This window comes from Capra hircus, chromosome 10, assembly GCF_001704415.2.
Source record: "Capra hircus breed San Clemente chromosome 10, ASM170441v1, whole genome shotgun sequence".
Classification (NCBI taxonomy): Eukaryota; Metazoa; Chordata; class Mammalia; order Artiodactyla; family Bovidae; genus Capra; species Capra hircus.
This window is the reverse complement of record NC_030817.1, coordinates 94,384,531-94,404,320: the sequence shown is the minus strand read 5'-3', so window position 1 is coordinate 94,404,320 and position 19,790 is coordinate 94,384,531. Positions and strand designations below refer to the sequence as shown.

Genomic DNA, 19,790 nt, shown 5'->3' with positions numbered 1-19,790 from the left:
AATATATTAGAAATCTACATAAAAGGTATACAGCTATTAAGTTGCTATTATTTTATCAACTATCACATATTTAATTGCTCTCATTAGATTTTAAGATCCTTCAAGAATGACTTCCCGTTCATTACCGTTTCCTCATTTCTAGCTTATGCTTTAGCACACAACAAGCATACAAATACTTCTTGAAATAAACACAATTTCAATTAAACCATATTGTTATCATTGTACTTTGCTTCCCAGTTATATCAATTACCTAAGTGAAGTGAAAGTAGCTCAGTCCTGTCCAACTCTTTGTGACCCCATGGACTATACAGTCTATGGAATTCTCCAGGTCAGAATACTGGAGTGGGTAGCCTTTCCCTTCTCCAGGGAATCTTCCCAACCCAGGGATGGAATCCAGGTCTCCCGCAATGCAGGCAGAGTCTTTACCAGCTGAGCCAAGGATATCTTTCTTGATAAACAACTCTCTCTATTCAAGAATTTCCTAATCTTTACAGAGTGTGTGTGTATATATATATGAGTATATATACTACTCATATGTGCATATATATACTACATGTGTATGCATATATATACATACACACACTAAACATACATGCATATACTGTATATGCACACATGCATTTATATTTCCTGTAAAATGTAACTGGGATCCTATGTCGACCTTAAGGAAAAACGTGATGGTGGAAAAGGTGAATGAAACTTGTAAGAGCACTATAAATTACAATTATTTGTAGATTTCAATTAATACTACCATCTTTTGTGCTCTTATTTGATTAAATATGGTACCAAATAAAGTGTTTTTTTCACAGGTTATTTGATACAATCTCTTGGTAAAGAAAGAGAATGGGTAAGATTACCAATATTGAAGACAACTGCAAATCCATGCCCCTTTTCAAATTAGAAATTTGACTGCCAAAAAGATGGGGAAGCCATGTGTTATTCTTAATGGATTTTTTTAGGCAGTGTCGTTAGAGCACATGACTGGAGACAGTGACCCTCTAGGGAAGGATTAGTAGATGGCAGGGAGGGAGGGGTGGTGGCATGTACTTAAAAGAAAGTTACCAAAAAAGTTTTGAATAAGCTAATCCGGACAAGTTGACAGATTCTCTTGAACCAGTAGTCTAGTGAATTTAAGGGGTTGTCCTGTTTCCTCATACTTTTTTTGTGTGTGACTCCTGTAAAAATTCACTATGATCCACAATTGAAATCATTGGTGGTGTAACAGTTTGACTCCAGAATAATAATGAAGTATCCGTATGTACCTTAAATGGATTTTTTTACTGCTTGGTTTTAAAAGAAAACATATAGTCAATCAACCTGGCTTACTTTCACCTGCACCTGAGAACATGGGAACCTTTTTTAAACATCAAGTGCTATTAAATCTACAGCCATTCTGCTATTACATCAGTGATGACACTGCTTTCCTTAGTGTTCTGCTCAAATTGCTAAGACCTCCAAATACTGCAAGCAATATGACTCACTAATGGGTGATAGGATTCTGACTGACACCTGCCCTAATATCCAGAGATGAAATATAGAGGAGTAAAATTCTTCTAATTCTGCTACTTAATACCTCTAGACAAGCCTCTGGGCCGCAGCTGCTTCTATGAAATGATGGCACTACCCTAGAACTAAGTTCTCTAAGATATGCTTTGGTTCTAGCGTTCTTATGATGTTAAATTATAAACCAAAGTTTTCCTACCAAACAAATTCACTGAGCCAAATTCTACTTCACACTTATAACTAAAGATTCGTTTTATAACATTATTATCAGTGGTGCAGTTTAAACACAGGTAGGAAAGGTGACCATAAAGCAAATGGTCAATGAACAACAAAATGTGTGCTGAGTGACACCAGTGATGCTGGCAAACATACACGGCCATGAATGCAGCAAGTTGAGATTTAACTTTATAAACTGGTATTTTTAATACACACCAAGTAGTTCATATAACTTAGGCATACTTTCATGAGTTAGACAATAAAGCTAGGAAATGTTAAATGGTTCATACTTCTATTTCAAAGCATCACTATTATCATTAGAAAAACTTTTATGTTAAAATCCAATGAAGAATGCATATCATACAATAACCAAATACATTACCAGTGAATCTCATTAGAAAAATGAGTTTAAGATGTTCTAAAGTTTTAGAGGATTAGTACCACCAACTTCTAACAATCCAAACAATCTTTCCCTAAGAAGTTAGTTAGGTTTAAATGTTTGATTGGTATATAAACAAAATCTGATTATTTTTTAAAAAGTAAAAAGAGAATCTTACCTTGTCCATTCTCTTTTGCCAGCTGTCCTCACGTTTTACCATTAGCTCAATACAATGAGAAAGTGTAGCAAGGATTCCGGCAGTAGTTGCTTTAAAAGTTATCGCCTCACCTTTAAAGTCTATACCATTAATTCCTTTTGGTGTTACATGTGGAAATACTGGAAAAAAAATTATTCACTATAAATCTTTATAACAAAGAAATCATTCCTCACTACAACTTAAAATTAGATATTTTTTAGAGCAGAACTTTCTTTTTTTTAGAGCAGAACTTTCAAAATGGAGTTGCCTTCCTGTTGGCCAACACTTAAAAATTTCCATCCATCTCTACAAGCAAAGAAGCTTGGGACAACATATGTACTCTCAAGTCCTTTTCTCTGAATTCTGTTTCCTGAAATCTATTTGCTATGCTGTACCCAGTGAATAAGTGGTAAGAGAAGTAATAATTTAATAATAACAGATAGCCTAGAGTGAGACCTAATTATAGCAAGAACTAGCTTATATTTTGAGAAACCCTGAATTTAAAAGAAAAATCTGAGGAGAAACTGCTGAAATGAATAAGGTAACATAATAAACTTAAGTAAATGTCTGAATATAATTCTGGGACCAATGCATACATAAAAATGGTTATGTTCATATATTGTAATTTTAATTTAAAGTTAGTCTTTGAATTGAATGAACAATCTTAAAAAAAAAACTCATCAGATGCAGACAGACAGCATAATATCGTTAAGCTTTATTCATTTATTTTTGGGCCACCATGTGCGGTATGTGCAACCTTAGTTCCCTGACAAGGATTCGAACCCATAACCCCCTGCATTGGAAGCATGGAGTCTTAATCACTGGACAGTCAGGGAAGTCCCACAGCGCTATAGTTATAAGAAACCATTTCAACAGAACTCTTATAAATGAAATAATACTTCCAACTTCAAAAACTCATAATGTAGACATGACAGCAAAGCCACAATCCAAAAATAAACTGACAAACTAAACTTCATCCAACTTAAGAATTTCTACTCTTGAAGGCACTGTTAAAAGAATGAGAGTTGCAGTTGTGGGATAAGTAAGTCTAGAGAGCTAATCTATAGTTAATAACAAAATAATGGTAACGGAGAAAATATGCTAATGAACTTGACTGCAGTAATCATTTCACCATAATCATATACACCAAATCACTATACTGAACACCTTAAATATGTTGCTGTTGTTTAGTTGCTCAGTTGTGTCCGACTCGCTTCGATCCCAAGGACTGAAGCCCACCAGGCTCCCCTGTCCATGGCATTTCCTAGGCCAGAATACTGAAGTGGGTTGCCATTTCCTTTTCCAGGGGATCTTCCTGACCTAGGGACTGAACTCACACCTCTTGCTTGGCAGGTGGATTCTTTACCAATGAGCTACCTGGGAAGTCTCACCTCAAATATATATAATATCCATAAAAAAATTTTTTAAAGAATAATGAAACAAGCCACAGACTGGAAAAAAATCCTTGCACAGAATACATAAGATAAAGGACATATCCTTTATCTATCTATCCATATATTCATATATTAATATTAATATAGATATCTCAGTATATTAATATGTCAATACAATACACAGTAATCTCAATAGGAAAATATAATCTAATTGAAAATTGAACAAAAGATCTGAATACACATTTCACCAAAGAAGAAATACAAACAGCAAATAAGCAGATAAAAAGATGCTCAACACTTATAGTTACTAGGAAAATGCAAATTAAAACTACAGTGAGATACCACTATACACCTATTAGAAGACTAAAATTTTAAAAGACTGACCACTTCAAGAGTCAGTGGGGATATGGAGGAACTTGAGCTCTCAAATATGACTGGTGAAAAGTAGTTTGGAAGGTTTTTAAAAAGTTAAATATATACCTACCATATGATTCAACCATTCCATCTCTCCAAAGAAATAAAATATATATCCATAAAAAAATGTGTTTGAATGTTCACAGGAACATTATTTATAATAGCTCCCAACTGTAAACAATCCAAACTTCTACCAATAGACAAATGAACTGAAGAAACCCGTCATGTTATTTGCACAAGGGAATACCACTCAGCCATGAAAAGACACTGAATAATGATATGTATAACAACGGGAAATTTCAAACTAAGAAAGAGATCAGGCAAGAAAAATCGAATTCATTAGATTCTAGAAAATGCAGACTAATCTACAGCGAAAGAAGGGCTGTGGTTGGTTGAGAAGTGGAGAAACAGGGAAGACAAAAGGGACGGAGGCAGGGAATTTCTGGACAGTCTGACAGAGGCGATAGCATCATGATAATACTAAAACTGATCAAACTGTACACTTTAAATATATATACAGTGTATGGTATGTTAATTATACCTCAATATAGCTGTTTAAAAACCTATTTTCTTTTTCTTGTATTCACTCTTATAAAAGATCATATTTATTTTATATGAAATAAGGTTTACTTCTGGACTCTCAATTCTATTCCACTGTTCTATATACCTTTCCTTGAAGTCCAAAAGAACATTTACTTTTGCTTCACTGACTACTCTAAAGCCTCTGACTGTATGGATCACAACAAAGTATAGAAAATTCTTCAAGAGATGGGAATACCAGACCACCTTACCTGTCTCCTGAGAAATCTTTATGCAGGTCCAGAAGCAACACTTAGGACTGGACATGGAACAATGGACTGGTTTCAAATTGGGTAAAGAGTACATTAAGGCTGTATACTGTCACCCTGCTTATTTAACTTACATGCAGAGTACATCATGCAAAATGCCAGGCTGGATGAAGCACAAGCTGGAATCAAGATTGCCGGGAGGAATATCAATAACCTCAGATTCCAGATGACACCACCTTTATGGCAGAAAGTGAAGAGGAACTAAAGAGCCTTTTGATAAAAGTGAAGGAGGAGAGTGAAAAAGCTGGCTTAAAACTCAACATTCAGAAAACAAAGATCATGGCATCTTTGTCCCATCACTTCATGGCCAATAGATGGGGAAACAATGAAGACAGTGACAGACTTTATTTTCTTGGGCTCCAAAATCATTGCAGATTGTAACTGCAGCCATGAAATTAAAAGATACCTGCCTCTTGGAAGAAAAGCAAAGACAAACCTAGACAGCATATTAAAAAGCAGAGACGTTATTTTACTGACAAAGGTCCATATAGTCAAAGCTATGGTTTTTCCAACAGTCATCATGTATGGATGTGCAAGCTAGACCATAAAGAAGGCTGAGCATAGAATTGATGTTTTTGAACTATGGTGCTAGAGAAGACTCTAGAGTCCTTTGGACAGAAAGGAGATCAAACTAGTCAATCCTAGAATATTCACTGGAAGGACTGATACTGAAGCTGAAGCTCCAATACTTTGTCCACCTGATGCAAAGAGCTGACTCACTGGAAAACAGCTGATGCTGGGAAAGACTGAAGGCAAAAGGAGATGAGGGCAAGTGGACAAAATGGTTAGATAGGATCCCTGACTCAATGGACGTGAATCTGAGCAAACTCCAGAAGATAATGAAGGACAAGGAAGCCTGACATGTTGCAATATATGGGGTCGCAAAGAGTCAGACAAGACTTAGCAACTGAAAAACAATTTGAAAATATGCCACGGCCACAGATTTTACTTCATATTCTTTCATAACTTCAGCAAAAATAAGCATAATTAGATTAACTTATTTTTCTCACAAAGGCTTATTTGCAACTTAAAAAAAGTTTTAAAAATCCATGTCAGCTTTTTCTTAGAATATATTAAAAGAAAACATTGACTATGAATCACAGGTTTCTGTTACAACCTAACTTCTCCCAACAGATACCACATATATGGGATACCATGTGTTATTTGTCTTCAGTTTATTTCTTAGCATAATGCCCTCCATGTTCATCTGTGTTGTTAAAAACACAGATTCCTAATGAACAACTAGCAGTTCCATCCAGAAAGTAACTCGTTATTAACTGATATATGAAATAAACCACCTTGTTCCTGAGTTTATGAACAACTGTGCTATGAAAGCAGCTATTTCAATAATTTTCCTTTAGTAACACTGATTAAATACATTGCAACACCAGTTTATCAAGTGGAAAGAGAAATACTTTTTCAGTACTAGAAACTGATTCTACCAAACACTACTGAAATAACTGGCCAATGCCTAAAACTTAGAATGAAATATTTGTCAGATGAGCTGTTGCATTATTTAACGTCAGACTGTATTTACCTCCAGGTCTTTTCCTAGAAGAAACTTCCATGTTCCAACTTAAAAAAGACTTTTATTTTTCCCAAATACCTTGAGGGGAAAACTTTACTACTTACCCTTTTCTTTATTGCCATTGGTATTATGCAAGAAGTCTCCATCAGAACGTGTTGTAGGAAAGTCATCTTCATCATCTTCTACCACTAAATAAAATATATTTAAGAACATCAGGATGAAAGCACACAGAAATTAACCAGTTTATTCTTATGTCCAACTGATTAAATATCCTCTGGATACCATGACTACACGATCTTATTCATCTTTGTATTTTCAGTGCTCATCAACAGATGTCCAATAAGTATGCTGTGAAATGTCTTTAAGTACATTACTACAAAAACCATATCCACTCTCATTTTTGTAAGGGATAGTACTGAGATATAAATTATTCTTTCCTTTAAGTCTTCCTATCTGTTTCTCCTTACCTTAGGGAGATTTTCTAATTCTGCCAGAGACCTACAAAGACTGAAGAGGATGGTAAAGGTATCGATACGTAAAGAAGATACTTTATCTTGCCTCCAGGATACGCAGGGAAAATATAATGACTTACAGTTCTGACACTGATTTTAATTCATCCCAGTATGTCTGTGCCTGGATATTCCTTTTAACTTACCCAATTCCAGGAAATACAGAATTCCCTGTGTTCTTCAACATACCTCTTTCTTCTATACAATACTCTCTTTTTACACTGCCTAACCTACGAATCCTCTGCACTATGTATTCTGCTTCTTAACATCAATTTCTAAACCTCAGCCACCAACCTTACTCTATATTTTTGAATGGCTTCTTCAATTTATTAGGTTGGAGCAAAAGTAACCACAGCTTTTGCATTATTGGCCATTTGATATTGGAATACATTCTAAATAAATGTGGTTAGGTTATATATCATTTTAATGCACATTTCTTGCCTTTTTTTTTTGCTAATGATTTATTACTTGTTTACTTTATATTTATTTTAAACTATGGAAATGATACTAGACAAAAAGCAAATTTGAGCAATTTTGTCATTTGAGTTCAAAATGGTTCGTAAGCAGTGGAGACAACTCACAACATCAACAATGAATCTGGCCCAGGAACTGCTAACAAACGTACAGTGTAATGGGGGTTCAAGAAGTTTTGCCAAGGAAACAAGAGCCTTGAGGATGAGTAGCCTAGTGGCCAGCCATCGAAGCTGACAACAAGTGACAGCCATCATCGAAAATGATCCTCTTACAACTACAGGAGAAGCTGCTGAAGAATCAGCATCAACCATTCTACGGTCATTCAGCGTTTGAAGCAAATTAGAAAGGTGAAAAAGCTTGATAAGTGGTGCCTCATGAGCTGACTGGAAATTAAAAAAAATCATCATTTTAGTGTTGTCTTCTCTTAATCTAGGCAGCAGCAACAAACTATTTCTTGATCAGACTGTGACATGTGATGAACAGTGCATCGTATAGGACAAGCGATGACGACCAGCTCAGTGCTGGACCAAGCAGCAGCTCCAAAGCACTTCCCAAGGCCAAACATACACCAAGAAAAGGCCATGGTCACTGCTCGGTGGTCTGTAGCTGGTCTGATCCACTACAGCTTTCCGAATCCTGGCAAAACCACTGTATCTGAGAAGTATGCTCAACAAATTGATCAGATACACTGAAAATGGCAATGCTGGCAGCTGGCACTGGTCAACAGAAAGGGCCCAATTCTTTTCCACGACAATGCCCGACTGTACCTTGCACAGCCCACACTTCCAAAGTTGAACAAATTGAGCTACAAAGTTGTGCCTCAACCACCATATTTACCTGAGCTCTCACCAACTGACTATCACTTCTTCAAGCATCTAGACAACTTTTTGCAGGGAAAATACTTCCACAACTAACAAGACACAGAAAATGCTTTCCAAGAGTTCACTGAATCCTGAAGCATGGATTTTTATGCTGCAGGAATAAACAAATTTATTTCTCATTGGCAAAATGTGTTAATTGTAATGATTCTTATTTTGATTAATAAAGATGTGTTTGAGTCCAGTCATGCTACAGTCCATGGGGCTGCAAAGAGTCGGACACGACCTGGCAACTGAACAATGATTTAAAATTCATGGTCTGAAATCACAATTACATTTGTACTAACTTAATATTATCTTTTGCTGAACTCCCTTTCTAAAAGAGACATCTTCACATTAAACTAATGTCCTACTTCTTGTCTATCTCCTTACTTCAGGAGCAATTTGGGTCTACAAGGAACATTTCATCTATTTTAACTCTCTCTCTAATGGAAGCAAAGCCTATTCCTATTTCTTTATTCCCTCCCTAACTAAATGGAAAATAGCTTTATTCAGTATTACCATTTTCTAATCAGTGGGCTATTTCATTTTTTTATTACCTGAAAAATTTGTACTTATTTATGATAATTTTCAAGCCACAAGCTGCCATTATCTATTAACACTAACACCTACTATTTTATCAGCAGCTGCTATAAATATCCAACTGACATTTTTCTTTTCCATACCCGTCATTATTCCTCCAGACTTCAATATCCATATTGTAGCTTCTGCAAATACTTTAGTTTCAAGACTAATCAAATTTCCAGATTCTTCTCATCAATAATTTGCAAATAAGGTCAATTCTATGAAACGGGGTTCTCTGGTGGCTCAGAGGTTAAAGAGTCTGCCTGCAATGCAGACCTGGTTTCAATTCCTGGGTCGGGAAGATCCCCTGGAGAAGGAAATGGCAAGCCACTTCAGTACTCTTGCTTGGAAAATCCCATGGACGAAGAAGCCTGGTAGGCTACACTCCATGGGGTCGCAAAGAGTCGGACACGACTGAGCGACTTCACTTTGTCTTTAAGAAATTAACTAGCACAAAGCTGCTCTAACTTTAAGTCATTAGTCGTCCTCAGACAAGATCCTGACCTTGGCTCAATACTATTACGATTAACTGGTCTTCAATACTGAAATTTTTGCACTTCTTTCACTCTTCAGCATCTACCTTGGATTACTAAAGATTTGCTTTCATCTCCCTAACCACTGAGTAGCCTAGTATTATCAAGCAGAAATTTTTAACCTCTTTTTTTTAAAAGCAAATAATCAACATATAAAAGTGATGAAAACAAAAGCTCCTCTGGGTAAAAAAGTGGCCTTCCCCCCTCCCTTCCCAACCAAGGACTCCTTGTCCATACTGAAGCACCTTTAAGGGATGTCTGACATGGTTTGAAACACTGCCCTAATACAAATCTCCCATCCCTATCAGACCAGTCTCTCCCTCACCAACTCATTATCTATTATGCTAAATTCCATCTTTGGATCTTATACATTCCTGCTTTCATTATCCCTGCAATTATCCAAATTAACCATATTAATAACAGCAGCTATTATTGATTTTTTGCTACTAAGCACAGTGCTTACATATTCTAATTTAAATCTCACAATCACGTGCTTGTGTAACAACATCCATGTTACAGAGGAAAGAGATGTGCAGAAATTGATAAGTAATTTATTTCAAGTCATCAAACTAATAATGAATAGAAAAATAAGATCAGAACCTTTATTTTCAATATGAATATATGTCTTGTTTTTGTGTGTGCGTTAAGTTGCTTCAGTCCTGCCTGACTCTGCAACCCTATGGACTGTAGCCCACCAAACTCCTCTTTTATGGGGTTCTCAAGTCAAGAACACTGGATATTTCCTTCTCCAATGCATGAAAGTGAAAAGTGAAAGTGAAGTTGCTCAGTCGTCTCCAACTCTTCGCAATCCCATGGACTGCAGCCTACCAGGCTTCTCTGCCCATGGGATTTTCCAGGCAAGAGTACTGGAGTGGGTTGCCACTGCCTTCTCCAGAGCCATCTATCTGGACCTAAATGGTTAATTAAATCTTACTGAAGAGTGTGTGTGTGTGGCCAGGGGTGGGGTTGGGGGTGGGGGTTAAGGGGGGGCGGTGGGTATTCAGTCTTACTAGCAATTATAATAAAATGTTTTAGATAAAAACACTGAATACTTAAAATGAGAGCTTGCTATTATCATTTCAGTGACACACAATGAAAGAAGTGTGTGATTCTAAAAATTACTTAAAGTCACAGATAATTTAGTCTTGGTAATTTAGTGAAAGTATTGCTACACCTACAAAGATCCTCAGGTTGGCAATTCTGATGTGTAGTTGAGGCAAGAAACTATGGCGCTTAGTGTTCTTATTCCATGTTATTTCAGCTTTACCCAGCACGTACTCTTAAAAATAAAATTTTGCAAAATAGCCATTTATAGGGAAATTAGTCGTCATGGCTTAATTGTGCTGCAACTAAATTCATATACTGACGTCCTACCCTTCCTATACTCCAAACTATGACTGTATTTGGAGACACGGTCTTCACAGAGGTAATCAAGTTAAAATGAGGTCATGACGATGGGCCCAGTCAATATGTCAAGATGACCAGTGTCCTTGTAGGAAAAGGAAGTTTGGACATGGACACTTACGAAGGAAGATAACGTGAAGACATGTGGAGCAGATGCTCATCCACAAGGCAAGGAAAGAAGTCTAGAACAGATCCTTCCCTCATGACCCTCATGGTTTCAGAAGAAATCAAACTTGCCAAAACCGTGATCTCACATTTTTAGCTTCCAGACTGTGGAGAAATAAATTTCTGCTGTTTAAGCCACAGGTGATAGAGTACTTTGGTGACAACAGCCTTAGCAAACTAATATATTAGTCTGTCACTGTTGCACTTTCCAGGTGGCGCTGCTAAGTCGTTTCAGTCGTGGCCGGCTCTGTGCGACCCCACAGACTGCAGCCCACCAGGCTCCTCCATCCCTGGGATTCTCCAGGCAAGAATACTGGAGTGGGTTGCCATTTCCTTCTCCAATGCAGGCAAGTGAAAAGGGAAAGTGAAGTCGCTCAGCTGTGTCTGACTCTTAGTGACCCTATGGACTGCAGCCTACCAGGCTCCTCCGTCCCTGGGATTGTCCAGGCAAGAATACTGGAGTGGGTTGCCATCTCCTTCTCCAATGCAGGCAAGTGAAAAGTGAAAGTGAAGTCGCTCAGCTGTGTCTGACTCTTGGTGACCCCATGGACTGCAGCCCACCAGGCTCCTCCGTCCATGGGATTCTCCAGGCAAAAGTACTGGAGTGGGGTGCCACTACCTTTGTGTGGCGCTAGTGGTACAGAATTCACCGGCAATGCAGGAGATGCAAGAGATGTGGGTTTGATCCCTGGGTCAGGAAGATCCCCTGGAGAAGGAAATGGCAACCCACTCCAACAGTCTTGCCTAGGAAACCCCATGGACAGAGGAGCCTGGCAGCCACAGTCCATGGAATCACCAAGAGTCAGACATGACAGAGCACACACACATCACTGTTGCTATATAGTCAAACACGAATAGTGTTTAAGGATATTTTTCAAATCTTCTACACAACTTGGTTGTGAATGCATGCCAATTTCCGCTCCTTCCACCATCACTTTCATCCTTAAAATGCTATGTATTATTGACATGGAGACATGGACTATTTAAAAATTAAGAAGAATTCAAATCTGTATCTACCTTGTTTTAGTTTAAAGGACAGTTTGCTTGCTGTCTGCAAGCAAATGAAAGCTGATATGTAAGATCTAATTTGACAGAAAAATAAGTATACATTTTTTTAACTAAAGAGAAATAAAAGTTCAACCGTCTTTATTTTTTAGAGAAATAAACGTTAAATACTAAAGAGCCAAAAACTTAAAGTGTATCAAATATAAAGAATTTCAAGTCTACTTTAGATAAAATTAAGTATTTTAAGAGGAATACGGGCTTCTGCTTCAGACAAAGATGGAACAACAGAGAGAGAATTTACCCTCTAGCATGAAATTAAAAAATTAGACAAAATATATGAAACAATGGTTTTCAAGACACTGGCTATCAGGCAACAAAGGACAGTGATCCCTAAGGATTGGGAAACAAATGATGTGAGCCCTGTGACTGGTCCAGTCTATAGCGGTGAGGGTTTCCAAGCTGCGGAGTAAGGAGGAACTCAGGAGGAGCCTAGTACTCTCTGAGGTGAGAAAATGGAGCTGAAAATCCAGATAGACAAAGGTCACTAGAGTTCAGAAGGCTGAGTACTTGGGAGAAGAGAGCTGTACTGTATAGAGACGGGACTCTGGAGAGGGGCAGAAGGTCCCACTGAGGGTCTTGTGTAGAGTATTAATAGCACATATAAGTTGAGGAACTACAGAGGTCATAGAAAGAACCATCTGAAAGGATTCCAGGGAAAAGGACCCAAAGTCTGTGTGGAGCAGGGAAAGTGTCTGTCCCTACAACACAGACCTGGGACAATACATAGGGAACTGGCTAGAGAATGCTGAGCTGCTTTGCCTTAGTAGTGGGGAGAGATGGAAATACATTATTCTAGGTTTTTACACAATAAAAAAAGTGGTATATTACTCGAAGGCAGACTGTAATAACTTAAATGTGTATACTACAAACCCTGAAGTAGCCACTGTCATAACAAATTTAACAAAAAGTCAACAAAGGAGATAAAAAAATAGAATTATAAAAAATATTCAATCCAAAAGAAGGTAGAGAAAGGGAAAAAAGAACAGAGAATAGGAAAAGAATATTTAAGAAGGGATGAGCTCATGTTCTTCTACTCGGCCATCTTGCAGGCAAGTTAACAGAAAGAATATAAACCCACGTAACACATTTAATAATACAAAAAAACAAACCATGTCAGGCAACCCAGACATACTGGGAATGAACTTAGCACTATTTAGTAATACTGTTATGAGTAGTTCACTTTTGCCTATATAGCAGATTAAGAGAAAAACTGAAGAACAGATACTCCACCAGTAATATTCAGCAGTAACAAACAAAAAGTATCTTTAGAATTCATATTACAGGTTAACTAAATATCATCGCTCTCTCTCATAACTCTTAAAGGAAAAAACCACCCTAGAAATTACTTATATATGTACATGTCATTCCATGATTAGTCTATTCCATTACCCAGACTTCCTCTATGAGAAAAAGGGCAGAGGAAAGGAAGGAAGACAGAGGAAGAGATAGAGAGGAAAGAGGGCAAGGAAGAAGAAGAAGAGGGAGGGGAAAAAAGACTGACTGGTTCCCCATGTGGAGGATTTAACACACACATATGCTTGTCTCTTATGACTTGTCATAGGGTACAATTTATTAGACATAATCATGTGAAATGCTCCATATTATCAAGATGATATTACATTTTTTAATAAGATAGAGAGTTCAAAAATCATTTTAAAGTCTTCAATGATATCTGGTATGGGTGATCAGATTAATTAAGGTGCTATTAAAGTACACAAGTTATGTGGACACTGAAATCTGTGACATTAGCAATGTGTAGCACAAGTAACTATAATTACCTTCATCACTTAAAGACATTACCCTTTAAGATCAAGAGGCTTTAAATCCATTCATTCTCCAAGTAAAAATAGTGGTAATAGCCTAATTAACCTTTATCCCTTTGAAATTCATCCTTGGAGACAGCATCAGCACAGGCATCAAAGAACTTCTGTAGAGTATCAACTTGTCTACACAGTATATCTCTAAAGGTTTCCATTTCAGCCAGTTTCTCACGTAAACTGTGGCCCTTCTGCAACAGAGAAAATGGGATGGAATCCAAGTTAACAAAATTAAAATTTACTTAGTCCCATGGGATTTCATCATCTTTTAATTTAAGGTCTATATCTTACTGCTGAGGGCTTGGGGTAGGAAGAGTTGTCAAGTTCAATGTAGTATTTCCAGGGAAAGACTGGAAACTAATTAATTGTTTGACAGTGATAAGCCTGAAGGAAATGATAGAAATAAGCCTGATAACTTGCTAATATTTAATATTTTCAAATTAACATTGTGATGAAAAATTATGAAAGATTTTTTTTCAAAAAACTATTAAATAAGTTCTGCTCACAACATTTAGTACTAAACTCAATTTATGCTGCCTTAACTTAAAGCATTCATAATTACAAACCTTGAACGAGGAGGTGGATGTCGCAGAATAGCCACTTGCTCCGGATACCAATGACACCATTGAGCCATGTCGACGCAAGCTGGATTCAGATCCATATCCAGATTCAGTCTAAAAAGGAAAGTAAACTACATGAAGAAATTGAATAAAAAATACTTAATCATCAAAAGAAAAAACTTTTTAACCATGTCAGGTGATGAATATTAAGTAAACTCATTGTAGTAAGCATTTCACAATACATACAAATATCAAATCTCTATGCTGTAAACTTTAAACTAATATAATGTTACATGATCAATTATAAAACTGGAAAAAAATACTTGAGAAAACAAAAGTTTCCATATAAACTAATAAGATTATTGTAAAAAATTAAAAAATAAGGTTACTGGAACAATAATTAGAAATAAGAGTTCACTCAAGAAATATAGGCAACCCACTGGCATAAGCAATGTGTTTCAATTGCTAACTGCCATTAATTTAGAAATGTACTGAATACCAGCTACATGCTGGGCTAGTGGGCTAACCGTTTATAATAGGAAAGCTAGCTATAGTAGGTAAGTTCATAGAGACAGAAAGTGGAGTCGTGGTTATCAGGAGCTAGGAAGATGGGAGAATGAGGTGTTAGCATCTACTAGGTACAGAGCTGGATAAGATGAAGCTAGATAAGATGTGATGATGGTTGAATAACAATGTAGATAAGTTTAATGTCACAGAATTGTACAGTTAAAAAGCTAAAATGATAGATGGTCATTCATATTTTACCATGGTAAAAAATTTTGGTAGAACAAGGACCAAAAGAAAAAAAGGAAACTTTGAGTACTGTTTCTTTATAGACAAATTACTTATCCTGACATAGCTCAAATATCTCTGTCTCAGTGAAGCCTTTCCTATTATTTCAGGTAGTTTGACTCTGTATTCTCAACCATTCTTAACCTATTATGATTATGGCATCCGCTACTCAGTTTTAATAGTTATATGTCATTACTACTCCTGGACCACTGGACTTCGACCTTCTGTAAGACAGCTGACATTTTTTCCATTTTTGGAGTGACCTTAACAGTTCAAGACACAAAGAAAATCCCCAATTTTCCCAACCTATTTTGTCATCACACGATAGAAGGCTTTTTTAGACTCAGCACTGTGATCTAACTTTGAAGAACTACTACTCTTTCGGGGTCCCCAACCCATGGGGCCACAGACTGGTACCAGTATCACGGCCTGTTAGAACTAGGCTGCAGATCAGGAGGTGAGTGGCGGGTAAGTGGGTGAAACCTCATCTGTATTTAGAGCTGCACCCCACTGCTACAGTTGAATCATCCTGAAAGCATCCCCTGATCCCATCTGTGGAAAAACTACCTTCAATCAAACAGGCCCCTGCCAGGGTCCAGCCCTGGTGGACCCAGGGAATTCGAAGTGGGGACGGCGTTGGCGTGAGAAAAACTTGTTTATTTATTCATATAAGATTAGATTAGGAAGAAATACTGTAGTAGGAAAATTAAGTGGAGAGAAGAGGCTGATTAACTTGGGTTACGTGGAAAACCAATAAAGTTCCAGACAAGGAGCTTGCACCGTCTACATTAGGCCACCGGCGCTATTTGAATATCGGAGAGTGCCCTGCCTTGGGCTCTCTCTCTTACGGATCTTAGAAGCCAGGACAAGTAGACACAGTGAGCCTCCACGTTCCAAGGGCTCAGCCTGAAAAGGAGAGGGAGGGAGCAAGAGAAAGAAAGGACACGGGGGAGGCCAGGCTTGTGCAAAAACCCCCTCCAACTTTATTATTTAAAAGGTGTTTATATACCCTAATGGGTATATAATGGGTATATACATAATGGAAGATACAGAGTCACGCAGGGGCAGCAGTCCTGAATCTTTCTGTATATCTTTTTTGTCTACAAAAGGTCTCAGGTGACTTATATTATCTTCTGGCCAGGAGGCTTGCTAACACTTTTTTGGCTCTCTTCCTTAATGAATGTTGATCTCGTTTCCCCTGAAGTGTTTTTCTTTAATCTGCATCTCCTTAAAGCACTAAAGTTACATCTCTATAGAACAAAGGTGCAGTGGGTTATAACAAAGAAGGTACTTAACTCAAAGATCTAATGTTGCTAATACCAGGTCTACTACTTGTTTTTCTATATACCAACTATATCTAAAAATAAAGAATATGAAAATTTGGCAGCAAGTATTGGCTCAACAAATGAAACTTTTAATCAGTCCTATTCTAATGATTTTGACTCCTCAGAAGCCCCTACATTCCTAGGATGTTTTAAGCTTCCTGTGCCTCCTGCGGTCAGGAGGCCTCAAACAATCACATGCGCAGCCTGTCCTGCAGGCAGGCTAGAAAGCCATCAGAGCGGTTTTTGGATTGAAACACCCTTTCAAATGCAGAAGACTAGAGCCCTGAATTGACTTTTTCCAGAGAATGTCAGAAGAGTGGAAAAGCAGGCAGATTCTTATTTTTGGGGGGGTGGATGCTCAGGAAATTCCAGGGGGAAAACCTGAGGTCTGATTAGCCTTGCCATCAGAGCTCTGCCGCATGACCTTGTCACGGGTGGAATTCCTCACGCTGGCTCCCGGCAGGCCCCTGGTGCCAAAAAGGTTGGAGACGCCTGCTTAAGAGTATCAATTTTGTATCTCATCCTCCCTAGGAAAATGCAGTACTTTCCTTGTGGCTCAAATCATAAAGAATCTGCCTGCAATGCAGGAGACCTGAGTTCGATCCCTGGGTCAGGAAGATCCCCTGGAGAAGAAAATAGCAACACACTTCAGTACTCTTTTGCCTGGAGAATTCCCTGGACAGAGGAGCCTGGCGGGCTACATACAGTCCATGGGATCGCAGAGAGTTGCACATGGCTGAGCTACTAATTTTCACTTTTCAAAAATATAGACAAAGGAATTGAACATTTGGAAAAAATAAGTTTCAAGTACCTAAAACCTGTTCAAGTATTTAAAGTCTCTGATTACTTTCTACTGTAGATTTCAGAAGTACTGTGCATAATTTTAATCCTAGTCATAAACTTACGAAGTAAAATACCACCTAATTATTTTTAGCATCATACCTAGCGTATGCTTCCCAAAGTCCAAGCTTCCAGCACATACTGGTTGTTAAAGATTCAAAATAAAGTTGTCATACTTTAATAATGATTGTTCATAAAACATTCTAGCTATAAAAGGTACTGCAATATGTTCTTAACTGTGAATTTACTAACAAATTACACATACACTTATGTTGTTCAGCTACTCAGTCGTGTCCAACTCTTTGTGACCCCACGGACTGCAGCACACCAGGCTACCCTGTCCTTCGCTATCTCCCAGAGTTTGCGTAAATTCATGTCCATTGAGTTGATGATGGCATTCAACCATCTCATCCTCTGTCACCTTCTTCTCCTCCTGCACTCCATAAAGTTATGACTAGATGGAATCAAAGCTCTTCTCCAAGACTTGTATCACCCTACACCACTCCCTATTTCAAAGCAAGGCAGTATTTTAGTAATGAGGTAGAAATTACAAAGTAAGCATTTTGGTGCCAGGGAAACTATTAATGAAAGGATTAAGTATATGCATTGTATATAAGCTACCTCAAGAAAACTGACTTTTTAAAAAAGACAAAGCTATATAGTTCATGAGAAAAGCAGGCCAGGGTACAGTGGGGACACTAACTACAAAGACATATTTTAGTAGGAATACATTACAGCTGTCAAAACTCAAAGTGTCCAGTTACATTGATACATTTTATGAATTGTACCTCAATAAAATAGCTAAAGAAAAAAAGGTAAGCTTGTTTCAGTATAACAGAATCCCAATAAAAGAGCATTCTAATTACAGAAATCATATAATTCATTTAAAAAAAGAAGACTTTTAAAAATCAAATAACGTCCTAGAACAAAGGCACTGACCTAGGCTTCTTGTGGCTCTAGTTTCTGTTTCCCATCTGACAGGAATACTAACTTTCTGAGTGCAGTGTTTCTACTTTTTAACTGTTGTACTGCTTTGGTAAAGTTTTTCATAGATTTAAATATAGAAGACTGGAATTAAACATAAGAAAAATCTATTGGACTAAACAGATTTAATGGACTATTTATTAAATGTAATGGACTAAAACTATAAAGCACTTCAGAAGTCACTTATCTCAGATACTTGTATGTCATTCATTTCTAACCAGTAATTAATTAAAACTGTCCATTTAAATATTAAATTCATAATTTTCAATCAAAATTTTATTTAAAAACAAAATATTTAGAACCAAACAATTTGAAATTCAAATCCAAATGAATCTACCCTCTCCATTACATGCTTTTTATCAATGAGTCCTAAACAGAGTAAGTCAAAACTTTAAGATCTTGAAACAAAATACAAACACTACAAAGCTTTACTAAACATTTTTTGACTCTAAAAGATACTTCTTATATTCTTGTCTGTTTCTTCAGGTTCCACTATTTCAAGACAGTAATATCTCCTTACAACAAAGGCATGACAGAACAAAGATTCTACTATAGCAATAATGTTGCTGTACATTTTAAGTAATGGATAGTGAATGAATGTTGAGTCTGAGCATTTAGAATAACCGTGTTTCTATTTCCAACAAAGTTTCACTTAAATAAACTGTATTATAAATTATATATATCATTCTAAGGGAAAAAATATAGCATACTCATGAATATCAATTTCATTTTATTCAGTTTAAATAATGGGCGTTCATTTGCCATTCTATGTCAGTAACTGCACTGGGACAACTTTAAAAATAATCTAAGTGCTTAACAAATATGTACATGCACATACAAATGAATCACCCCTGTTTAAAAACGAGTCATTCTGGAAACGCCTATCATTCTGGCAACAATGCTGTCACTGCACCAAAGATTCCTAGGTACTATTATAATATTGAGAGTAATTTTATGATACAGCCACAAAATGGAGCTATCTAAAATCATTTTGGGGAGTTGCAGAATAAAAATTTTAAAACGGTCTTACAAAAGGAACAGCTACAAACTGTGTAATCAAGCTTCACCGCCTTCCCTATTCACATGACATGCCCTGATTTGGTACTGGATTTCTCTCAGAAATCTATCAAAGATATCAATATTTTCCTTTTATTTTCAATAATTAAAAATTTTGTCATTTACTTATTTAGTTGGCTATGCTGAGCTTTATCTGTGGCACGGAGGATCTTTTCTCTTTTGGCTGCCGCATGCACACTCTCCACTGCATGTGAGATCCAGCTCCCTGACCAGGGATCGACTGACGCTGGGCCCCCTGCGCTGGGAGACAATGTCACGGGATCACCAGGGAGGGCCCCAGGATATCAATATTTTAAAACATTTTGTCACAGGGGCTAAAAATTAA

General features: G+C 37.2%; 1 protein-coding gene across 3 annotated transcripts in view; it reads right to left on the bottom strand.

The window, feature by feature from the left end:
• The window catches only part of COL4A3BP (collagen type IV alpha 3 binding protein), a 140,891-nt gene that overhangs the window by 59,567 nt on the left and 61,534 nt on the right, over nucleotides 1-19,790 (bottom strand). For all 3 annotated transcript variants that reach the window (XM_018053702.1, XM_018053700.1, XM_018053701.1), the window contains 4 exons: nucleotides 14,454-14,561; nucleotides 13,940-14,078; nucleotides 6,583-6,666; nucleotides 2,277-2,434 (listed from right to left, as the gene is read on the bottom strand). In XM_018053702.1, the coding sequence (XP_017909191.1) occupies nucleotides 2,277-2,434; nucleotides 6,583-6,666; nucleotides 13,940-14,078; nucleotides 14,454-14,561 (489 nt within the window). The remainder of the gene's footprint in view (nucleotides 1-2,276; nucleotides 2,435-6,582; nucleotides 6,667-13,939; nucleotides 14,079-14,453; nucleotides 14,562-19,790) is intronic.